This window comes from Bufo bufo, chromosome 3 (assembly GCF_905171765.1).
Source record: "Bufo bufo chromosome 3, aBufBuf1.1, whole genome shotgun sequence".
NCBI lineage: Eukaryota > Metazoa > Chordata > Amphibia > Anura > Bufonidae > Bufo > Bufo bufo.
In genome coordinates this window covers 603,992,148-604,003,755 of record NC_053391.1, presented here as the reverse complement: position 1 = coordinate 604,003,755, position 11,608 = coordinate 603,992,148, and the positions used below count along the sequence as shown (strand labels likewise).

At 41.6% G+C, this 11,608-nt stretch overlaps 1 protein-coding gene across 1 annotated transcript; it reads right to left on the bottom strand.

Annotated features, from left to right (window-relative positions):
- Window positions 1–561: 561 nt before the first annotated feature.
- On the bottom strand, window positions 562–9,228 carry LOC120996201 (keratin, type II cytoskeletal 5-like). Its single transcript, XM_040425982.1, has 9 exons — window positions 8,767–9,228; window positions 8,188–8,417; window positions 7,734–7,794; window positions 3,792–3,887; window positions 2,956–3,120; window positions 2,709–2,834; window positions 2,275–2,495; window positions 1,645–1,673; window positions 562–791 (listed from the first exon to the last, which is right to left on the bottom strand). The coding sequence occupies exons 1-9, from the start codon at window positions 9,226–9,228 to the stop codon at window positions 562–564; spliced, it is 1,620 nt and encodes a 539-aa protein (XP_040281916.1).
- Window positions 9,229–11,608: the final 2,380 nt, after the last annotated feature.

The window sequence follows — 11,608 nt, the reverse complement described above, 5'->3', positions numbered from 1 at the left end:
GATGATGATAAAGGTTACACGTGGAGGAATTGAACTTTATTTGTGATTGAATACACTGTGGCTGTAAACATTTCAATGGTCCAGGTGCACAACTTATTGTTTCTCAGAGGTCTAGATTTGACATGCCTAGAAAAGATTGCACGTCTACTTTTATATTTTGTTTGTAATGCTCTGTATCTTCAATTTTACTTCTTGCTATGTCAGAATTACTGTATGTGTTTCCGCTATGCTATGAGTATGATGGATCAGCTAACCCTTTAATACAGCCTCCTGTGTAATCCCAGGATGGCCAGGCCTTATATCAAAAGTGTAGCTAGGGGCCTGGCAGTGTATGGGCCCCAGGTGCTGGGTGTAGTGTGAAAAAGGGTGTGGATGCCGGCAATTTTTTTTTTCCCGTGTGAAGAAAAGCCTTGCTACGTAGTTGCTTATACAGATGTGCCTAAACATTTATATATACCGTAAGCCTAACTCTTATGGAATCATAAAAGCAGAACTGGTAAAGGAGAATCATTTAAGCAGGAGGTACATTCTGGGATTATTCAATCGCACTGCCTCTCTGGTTTAACTTCTGTAGCTTGACTGGCTGGATACAAATCTCACGCTGCTGTTGCCGCCGCCACCACCAGAAGAGATGCCATAGCCTGCTCTGCTACCAGAGCTGAATCCACTTCCTCCAAAATAGCCTCCAGCAGATCCTCCAGCTCCAGCACCAAAGCCAAAGCTTCCACCTGCTCCACCACTACCACCACTACCACCACCGGCTGCCAGACTTGTCTTTCCACTGACAACAGCTGTAAAACAGGAGAATAGTGTATAAGTTATCTAATAGAATGCATAATAGGAAAACACACAGAGATATATGATTTTTTTTTTTAAATGCCAAAGATTTCTCAAATTACAAAAGGTTATGCAGCTCTCAAAAATGATATGAACACTAGGAGGCAATATAATTTGAACAAAACCCTTTAGATTTGATCATCTTAGAGAAGAATCTTGAGTAAATCGAAACAATGTGTGTCCTTTGAGTCATTGGGTTAAGACACATATGTTCTTGTCCAATTTGCTAAATGGGACTTTTCGGGACTATTCCTTGACTATAATTAAACCCACAATTAGGATGAGAGTCCCTTGAAGCCTGACTGTATTTCTAAACCTTCAGTAACAGACGTAGTGGGTGATAAAGCATCACTAGCTTTTTAAAAGCGTTTTGATATATCAAAGAGACATATGAAAAGTTTTGATTGGTGGGGGTCTGGGTGCTGAGAGCGAGGGAAGCGAAGCACTCACATCGTGCTCACACTATGCACACGCTTCTCTCTACCTGTTCTAGAAATAGGTGAGGGTCTCAGTGCTCAGACCCCCACCAATCAAAATGTTTGATACATCTCTATGACATATCAAAAGTTTTTTTTAAAGTTAGTAACACTTTAAAGTCATTTCTGGTGAATTACCACACAAGCTTATTGCGCTGGCATAGTTTAACAATGTTAGGGGTTAAGCGAGTTACACTTGCAGTAACCCACTGATGTTGGCGCTTTCTAGATCTGTATATTATTTGAACCTTATGCTGGTTCAGAGTGCATAGACATTCATGACAAAACTAAAACCTCATTAAAACAATGCATTTTAATAAGCAATACTTACAGATGCTGAAATTGCTGTCTGTAGACAACCTACAGATTTAAGAAAAAAATAAACATTAAAATAGCACTATTCATGAATTAATTTTCATTTATTTTCCTTAAATCTGATCTCCAGGAACATTTCCCTTGTGCGTTAAGGTTATACATAGTGTTGAGCAAATCTGGACTTCGATACAAATTTCAGGATAAATTTGATTCGCTACGAAGACGAATTTCCTCGTTCTTTGAGGTAGCGACTCGATTTAACCTGAAATATTGTAAAAAACAAAAAAAATCATACTTACCTGATCCATTTGCTCACGACGGGCCATCTTGCTAGAAGATCTTGGGTGGGAAACCTGTGTGTGGTGGCGTATGATGTAACCACACTGACCGTCATGATGAATTTATAATAGGCCACACAAGATTTCTCACCAGATCTTTAAGCGGCCGCTCCGTCATGAGCAAATGGATGATTTAAGTATGATTTTTAATTTTGAAAAAAAATTTTTGGGTTATTTATGTCAGATGCTGCGATCATGTATGAACTTCAAATTTGGGCTTAAAAATGAGCCTTCGTGGGACATGCATGGACCTCGTTTAGTTAATGTGGGATAGTTACCTAATAAAATAATATTACAGTAACTTTTACCTAGTCTCTTCTCCTTCCAGCAGCTTCCTGTAGGTGGCAATCTCAACATCCAAAGCCAGCTTGACATTCATTAGTTCCTGGTATTCACGGAGCTGACGTGCCATATCTTGTTTAGAATTCTGTAGAGCAACCTCCAATTCTGCCAGTTTTGCATGGGCATCTTTCAGCACAACCTCACCACGGTCTTCTGCTTCAGCAATGGCTGTCTGAAGTTTAGCATTCTTTTTTTTTTTTAAAGAAGGAAAAACTATTTATTAGAATGTCTATGACCATGACCCTTGATAAATCTTTTTCTTGCAAATGGATGCCTTAAATTGTGTACTCCCAACTCCTCTCTAGATCTTAAATTGCTGAGAGCAGTCTATTCCAACATAAAGGAGCATCTGTACATGTTCATAAAAAGATAGAGACATCAGTCTTATGTACAAGTTTACCTGTTTCTTCACATTTTCAATTTCAGCTCGGAGCCTCTGAAGTTTGCGGTTTAGCTCAGAGATCTCATTCTTGGTGGAGCGCAGGACATCACCTTGTTCACCAGCAGATGCTTGCAATTCTTTAACCTGTTACAAAGGATAGGATAAAATATCTTATTTTTAAAGTTGGAAAACGCTAAACTTGCTGAAAATTTTATACGGTCAGCCTCCAACATTGCCCTTAATATTTTCCAAAGAGTGCACTGACCTTGACTTGATACAGAGCTTCAGCTTCTGCTCTGCTCTTTTTGGCAATGTCTTCATACTGAGCCTTCACCTCAGCGATTATGCTGTCCAGATCTAATGCTCTGTTATTGTCCATGGAAAGGATGACTGAGGTGTCTGAAATTTCAGCTTGGAGTTGTGCTAATTCCTGTAAGATATGATAAAACAGATGAAGCCCCATCTATTTGCAGCATTTTTGAAATTGAGCGTTCCATACATAAGTGCAAATAAATTTTGAAGAATCAGCATTGCATACCATATATAAAAGAAAATATGCAGTAAAAGAAGAATATTCAAACCATTCTTGGTGGCGCTGATGCAGAAGAAGCTCAATACTCCAATGTTACCAATAAAAGGTAATCTTTTATTCAAAAGTCTACGCGTTCCAGGGGCAAACAGCCCCCTTCATCAGGACAATAAAATTATATTGTCCTGAGGAAGGGGGCTGGTTGCCCCTGAAACGCGTAGACTTTTGAATAAAAGATTACCTTTTATTGGTAACATTGGAGTATTGAGCTTCTTCTGCATCAGCGCCACCAAGAATGGTCTGAATTTTCTTCTTTTACTGCATATATCCTTATCCCGCTAACCGGTGTCACGGCAAGGGATACAGACCAGTTTTTTTCCCGTAAGCTGGACGGGTAATATCCAGTAAAATAATTCGGAGGCGTTGTGACCCATCACAACCCCATTTGGTAAGCATAATCAGTGCATTTTTCTAACACCTATTACTGTAAGGTTCTACACATGAGGCGCTGCCTCCTCTCCCCTCTCTTTCTTTTATATATTAAAGAAAACAGACAGTAAAATATAACTTACCTGTTCATAAAGGCTCCTGAGGAAGTTGATTTCATCAGTCAGGGCATCAACCTTGGCTTCCAACTCAACCTTGTTCATGTAGGCAGCATCCACATCCTACAAAACATATCAGAGAACATAACTAAAAAATGGAAGGGTGTAGAGACTGTTCTCAGATTATTAATACCCTAAATAAATAATTGGAAAAATAAGGCTAATATGGAAGGCCTTAACCAAAAGCATAATCCCAGAGAAAGATCAAAGTCACAGATGTAGAAGTGAAGAATGTCCACAAGACCACAAAGTCTTGAACCTCATTATGGACAAGTCATAACTTCAAATGGTTGAGGTCATAACTTCCTGTTGGTCCGTCCAGGACTTCAGTTTGGTAAGAATGAAACCACTTTTAAAAATGAGTCATATGTAAAGGGATATTCCCATCTCAGACAATGGGGGCATATCGCTACCGCTGGGACCCGCACCTACAACAAGAACGAAGCGGGGAGCGCTGTGGCTGGAGGACCCCGTATTTCCCGGGTCCGTCAACCACCAAGTGCTGCTCTCATAGAAGTGAAAGGGAGCGCACCGCGCATTCGGCGGCTCCAAAGAAATTAATGGAGGGCGGCTCCGTTCATTTCCCGGCTCCGTTCTCATTGTAGGTGCGGGTCCCAGTGGTGGGACCTGCACCTATCAGACAATGGGGGCATATCCGAGCGATATGCCCCCATTGTCTGAGATAGGAAAACCCCTTTAACAATTACCCTATTTTTTGTTCTATAAGACTGCAAAAGTGGGGGGAAAAATGAGATCTGATAAGTATTGGGGGTTAGATGATGATTGGGGGTCTGAGTTGGGGGTTTGAGCTGAGGTCTCATGAGGATTTAAGGTCTGATCTGAAGTCTGATGAAAACTGGGGGTCTGACCCTGAGGTCTGATTAGGATTGTTGATCTGATCTAAGGTCTGATGAAGATTGGAGATCTGGGGGTCTGATCTGAGGTCTGATGAAGATTTGGGGCGGTCTGGTTTGAGGTTTGATGAAGATTGGGGGCATACTTGGATGTAGGTCTCATGAAGATGTTTGATCTGAGGTCTGAGAAAGTAAGAAATATTAGAGGTCTGATTTGGGGGTCTGATCTAAAGTCTGATGAGAATTGGCAGTCTGATCTGAGGTCTGATGAAGATTGGAGGTCTGATTTGGTGGTCTGACCTGAGGTCTGATGAGGATTGGGGATCTGATGAAGATTGAGGGATGTCTAGTTTGAGGTCTGATGAAGGTTTGGGGGATAATCTGAGGTCTGATGAAAAATAGGTATGTCATATGGTCAGGTGTGTCTTATAGAGTAAAATATATGGTATACTAGCTGAAGGACCCGGCTTCGCTCGGGTATGTTTAATCTATTTAATTTAATGTTTGTGTGTGTCGTTAAAAGTTATCATCACTATTCATTATACCAGTGACATCTACAGCACTTCTCCCCTAAAACAGTGACCTCCACAGCCCTCCACCACTTAACACTGACCCCCTATGCAGTGCCCCGTCCCTTAGATTAGACCTCCACAGCAGCCCACCCCTTTAACTTTGACCTTTACAGAAGCCTTCTCCTTTAACAGTGACTTTCACAGCATACCACGCCCTTGACAGTGACCTCCACAGGGGCCCGCTCCCTTAACAGTGGCCTTTACTGGATCGGGGGTGTGTCCTTTTGAACAGCTCACTCTAAGACAGCAGCACTGTACTGTCTAAGTGTGAGCTGCAGGGAGAAAGTCATCCTCCCTCCCACCTCTGCAGCTGACAGAAGTTGATTTTTACCTTCATTTTTTCAATCCCTGTCGGCAGAGGAGTGGAGGGGGCGTGGCATAACCAGATTGGGGCGTGGTTTAGCGGGACCTAGAAGGTGATTTTTTACTTCATTTTTTCAATCTCAGTCGGCTGAAGGGTGGGATGGGGCGTGGCCTAACCGGATTGTGGGCGTGTCCTTTTGAACAGCTCATTCTAAGACAGCATCACTGTGCTGTCTGAGTTTGAGCTGCAGGGAGAAAATCACCCTCCCTCCCACCTCTGCAGCTGACAAGTTGATTTTTACCTTCATTTTTTCAATCCCCGTCAGCTCAGAAGTAGGAGGGGGTGTGGCCTAACCAGATCTGGGCGTGGCTTAGTGGAACCTAGAAGTTTATTTTTAATTTCAGTCAGCTGAGGAGTGGGAGGGGGCATTGTCTAACCAGATCAGGGGCGTGTCCTTTTAAACAGCTCACTCTAAGACAGCATCACTGTGCTGTCTGAGTGTAAGCTGCATGGAGAAAATCACCCTCCCTCCCACCTCTGCAGCTGACAGAAGTTGATTTTTACCTTCATTTTTTCAATCCCTGTCGGCAGAGGAGTGGAGGGGGCGTGGCATAACCAGATCGGGGCGTGGTTTAGGGTGACCTAGAAGGTGATTTTTTACTTCATTTTTTCAATCTCAGTCGGCTGAGGGGTGGGAGGGGGCATTGTCTAACCAGATCAGGGGCGTGTCCTTTTAAACAGCTCACTCTAAGACAGCATCACTGTGCTGTTTGAGTGTAAGCTGCATGGAGAAAGTCACCCTCCCACCCACCCCTGAGGCTGACAGAAGTTGATTTTTACCTTCATTTTTTCAATCCGCGTCGGCTCAGGAGTAGGAGGGTGTGTGGTCTAACTAGATCTGGGCGTGACTTAGCGGGGCCTAGAAGTTGATTTTTAACTTAATTTTTTCAATCTCAGTCAGCTGAGGAGTGGGAGGGGGCATTGTCTAACTAGATCAGGGGCGTGTCCTTTTTAACAGCTCACTCTAAGACAGCAGCACTGTGCTGTCTGAGTGTAAGCTGCAGGTAGAAAGTTACCCTCCCTCCCACCCCTGCAGCTGACAGAAGTTGATTTTTACCTTAATTTTAATTTTTTTAATCCCCATTGGCTCAGGAGTGGGCGTGGCCTAACCAGATCAGGGGCGTGGCTTAGTGGGGTCTGGGCGGAGTTTTAAGTCTTTTGAGGGTGGACACATTATGGCAGAGGGCGCGTCTGGGCTCCTTCCTGCAAGAGTGAGGCCCCTCTGGGCACCTTACTGGATCATTTGCATACCAAATAAACTGGATTTTCAGAGGATAAAATCTATTGCTGGAACAAAGGCACATCTTGAAATAAGGTACTAAGTGCTATTAGTCCATAGCTTTACTTCAATAGCAATTATCCTGGTGACAGATTTCCATTAAAGCTCTCCTACAGCAGTGAAGAACAATGGCTGGGTTGTTATGGAAACCGAGAGTAAAACTGTGTATGTGGAGACTGGAGGACCTGCCAGCTTCTATTGGCTGATAAGGATCATGTGACCAAGCTTCTATTGGCTAATGCATTTTTTGGGAATATCTCAGGAACGGTAAGTCCTAGTGAGCTGAGACCTGGTCTAAAACCTTCCCGGACACCTGATGTACCTGTGTGTCAAATTTTGTGATTGTAAATGCGACGGTGCAGATTCCTTTAGCGGACATACACACAAACACACACACATACACTGAGACTTCATTAGATTTTCCCCAAATTTTATGAAGTCTCAGATTTTAATATTTCAGACTTTGCTTTTGAAAATGGGTTTTAAAAAAGCAATATTATATTTTACTCTCTTTCAGTTTTCATGAACACACAAGTTTAAGATTAAACAAGTTATCCAGGATTTTTTTTTTTAAAAGGATGTCTTTGTCTTAAGATACTGTGACACTCTTCTATAGGCCGTATCTGGCATTACAGCTCAGCCTCATTCAAGTACTGCAATACCAACACAACCCATGGTGCTCAGACAATCATCAGTTTGACTCCATGGCAACCAATAAAGAAGAATGATCAGTTTGTGTCTATCTTGTATATTCACTTGCCATTGGATTCACTATCACTATTATTATCTTATACTTTAAATATGTTGCTTACTTCTGCTTTTATTTTTTTCTTTACTCACTTTTTTGAGCACAACAAACTCATTTTCTGCAGATGTTCTCTTGTTAATTTCATCTTCATATCTGCATAGAAAAAAAGAGATGAGAAGATTGAATAATTAAGACAAAAAGATCTTCAAGTGGACAATTTGTATTCATGTTTTGTCATTAACAATAAAGGCACATGTGCTGGAGTTTGTCACATATCACTGCCACACCCTATTTTCTTTAGAATGCCGTACAAAAAATTAATAAGTGTACTCAGTTTTCAGTGCTACACCCAATCCTTGTTTGTGCACATTAGAACAGATATTTGAGGGCCAGACTCCAATGATACCCCCAACACATTGCAATACAAAAGTATAGATAGGCACTAGTATAATAAATTTTTACTTTCAATGAAACAAATTATTGTTCTGATAACCAGAAGATGATGCATACGACCAATGTTGAAAGTGTATTCATCAGTGTACTTACTTGTTTTTGAAATCATCCACCAAATCTTGCATATTTCTAAGTTCTCCATCCAGTCTGAACTTATCATTTTGGAGAGCATCCAGTTGTCTTTTTAAGCTAGTAATGTATGCATCAAAAATAGCTTCAATATTTCCTTTTCGGGATCCTACTCCTTTAAATTGTCCACCTTGTTCTTGAAGAAGGGTCCATTTTGTCTCAAGTACCTTGTTTTGTTGCTCAAGGAAACGTACCTGATGTCAGAATATATAAAATGAAATCATATTGCCTATATTCAACTATATAAGAATAAGATAAAAAAGACCTTACACATTTTACAGAGATCTTTAGACATTTTACGTGTTCTGTAAGTAAAAATTGCAAAGTACATAATTTCTATGGAGGTTTCCTTTTAGAAACAGTTCATGATCATGATTACTTGATTTATAACAGGTCAAAAAAAATCATGTAAAATCGATTAATATTCATATCTAAGGACCGCAAGTATGGATATGCATAACAGTCTCTAAAATATTGTTAACTTGTTGCAGCTTGGCACACAAATTTCACTGAAATAGGCATATGTTTACACCAGAACATTACCTTGTCGATGAATGAAGCAAATTTGTTGTTCAATGTTTTGATTTGTTCTCTTTCTTGAACTCTGACTTTTTGTATGTTTGGGTCAATCTCCAAATTTAGTGGGGCAAGAAGACTTTGGTTGATTGTAACTTGCTGAATGCCAGCTTGGGCTCCTCCTGAAAATCCAGGGCCTCCAAAGGCACCAAATCCTCCAGCTCCACCGCCAAAGCCACCACCAACTCCAGATCCTGCTCCAAAACCCCCGGCTCCAGCTCCAAATGATTGGCCACCGGCAGTACTGATGGAAATGGACTTTCTACCACCTACGTTATATAGGCTTCTGCTACCAAAGCCTGAACCGCCAGCCTCGGAAGCTCCACCAAATCCACCAGCAGCTCCAAAACCTCCACTGCTTCTGGATACAGAGAATGAGCTGAAGCCCTTCTTTTGGGCTCCAACACCGAATTGCTTGTATTGGCTCATTATGGCTTGGAAGAAGATTAAGAGGCCAAAATGAAAAAATGAGAAGAGTGGATGAGACTGGACACCACTGTGTTCAAGATCTGAAGAATCCTCATATATATACACCTTGTGTCCAGTGTACATCAGTGTAAGGAGATCAATTTACAAGTTACATTTGCTTGACATGCCTTTTCATGAAATTACAATTTCAGGAATGACATAGCTTCCAGGCTCTAATTTTGCAGAAGTAGCAAATAAAAAATTGTAACTTGAAGATCGCTTTTTTGATCAATGATAACATAAATAGCAAAGATGTTTTTGCACTGAATAATTACAGTATGTGCAGAGGTTTGGAGGCTGCTCTACACATTTGAGAGTTGTAGAAAATCAAAATTATATCCAACTTGGAGAACTAACAGAGAATATAATTAAAAAAAAATATCTATCTCTTATTATATACATAAAGCAAGCACAACTCACTTTTATATGGTTCATGCTCTTTTGGATCTGCAGTCTTCCCAGGTCCATCCTGTAAACTACTAGTTGTATGGTGTCTCATGCGCTGCTATAGCAATGATATGCGACTTGGGGGACCACATCACCTCTGAGGCCACTCATTGGCTGCAGCAGCACATTTGACTCCATCCATCCATCCAGACGTTCGTTCACAGGATGGGGACCAGAATACCACAAAGAGGAGACAGGAACCCAGAGAGTGAGAGTGACAGGGAATAAGTGAGTTTGTTTTTTTCTCAACAGCAGACTAGGCGTGAAATTCCCTAGAGCAGGAAAATCCCTTTAAGGTGTATGATTAGGGATGAGCGAACCCGAACTGTATAGTTCGGGTTCGTACCGAATTTTGGGGTGTCCGTGACACGGACCCGAACCCGAACATTTTCGTAAAAGTCCGAGTTCGGGTTCGGTGTTCGTCGTTTTCTTAGCGCTTTTTGAAAGGCTGCAAAGCAGCCAATCAACAAGCGTCATACTACTTGCCCCACGAGGCCATCACAGCCATGCCTACTATTGGCATGGCTGTGATTGGCCAGTGCAGCATGTGACCCAGCCTCTATTTAAGCTGGAGTCACGTAGCGCCGCACGTCACTCTGCTGTGCTTAGTGTAGGAAGAGGTTGCAGCTGCGACGTTAGGGCGAGATTAGGCAGTGATTAACTCCTCCAAAACACTTAAGTCAGTGATCGATCTACAGCTGTGAATCATTGAACTGCTGCTATTCAATTGCTCACTGTTTTTAGGCTCCCCAGAGCGTTTTTCAGTCACTTATTTCTGGGGTGATCGGCGGCCATTTTGCGGCTTGTGGTGCGCCAGCACAAGCTGCCACCAAGTCCATTTAACCATCAATAGTGTGGTTATTTTTTTGCTATATCCTACATCAGGGGCAAGCTGCCACCAAGTCCATTTAACCATCAATAGTGTGGTTATTTCTTTGCTATATCCTACATCAGGGGCAAGCTGCCACCAAGTCCATTTAAACATCAATAGTGTGGTTATTTTTTGGCTATATCCTACATCAGGGGCAAGCTGCCACCAAGTCCATTTAACCATCAATAGTGTGGTTATTTTTTGGCTATATCCTACATCAGGGGCAAGCTGCCACCAAGTCCATTTAACCATCAATAGTGTGGTTATTTTTTTGCTATATCCTACATCAGGGGCAAGCTGCCACCAAGTCCATTTAATCATCAATAGTGTGGTTATTTTTTTTGCTATATCCTACATCGGGGGCAAGCTGTCACCAAGTCCATTTAACCATCAATAGTGTGGTTATTTTTTGGCTATATCCTACATCAGTGGCAAGCTGCCACCAAGTCCATTTAACCATCAATAGTGTGGTTATTTTTTGGCTATATCCTACATCAGGGGCAAGCTGCCACCAAGTCCATTTAACCATCAATAGTGTGGTTATTTTTTTGCTATATCCTACATCAGGGGCAAGCTGCCACCAAGTCCATTTAACCATCAATAGTGTGGTTATTTTTTTGCTATATCCTACATCAGGGGCAAGCTGCCACCAAGTCCATTTAATCATCAATAGTGTGGTTATTTTTTTGCTATATCCTACATCGGGGGCAAGCTGTCACCAAGTCCATTTAACCATCAATAGTGTGGTTATTTTTTGGCTATATCCTACATCAGGGGCAAGCTGCCACCAAGTCCATTTAACCATCAATAGTGTGGTTATTTTTTGGCTATATCCTACATCAGGGGCTTGGCTGTGCTTGCTATTTTATTGAGGGGTGAAATACAATTGCCAAAATAGCAGTACCCTAAATCTGGTGTTTCAGCTGTGGCCAGCCAATTGTAATACTGTCTGCTGTCTGGCAAAGGATATATTTTTGTTCTGGGTTGAAATACAATTCCCAACTTAGCAATTTCCTAAATTAG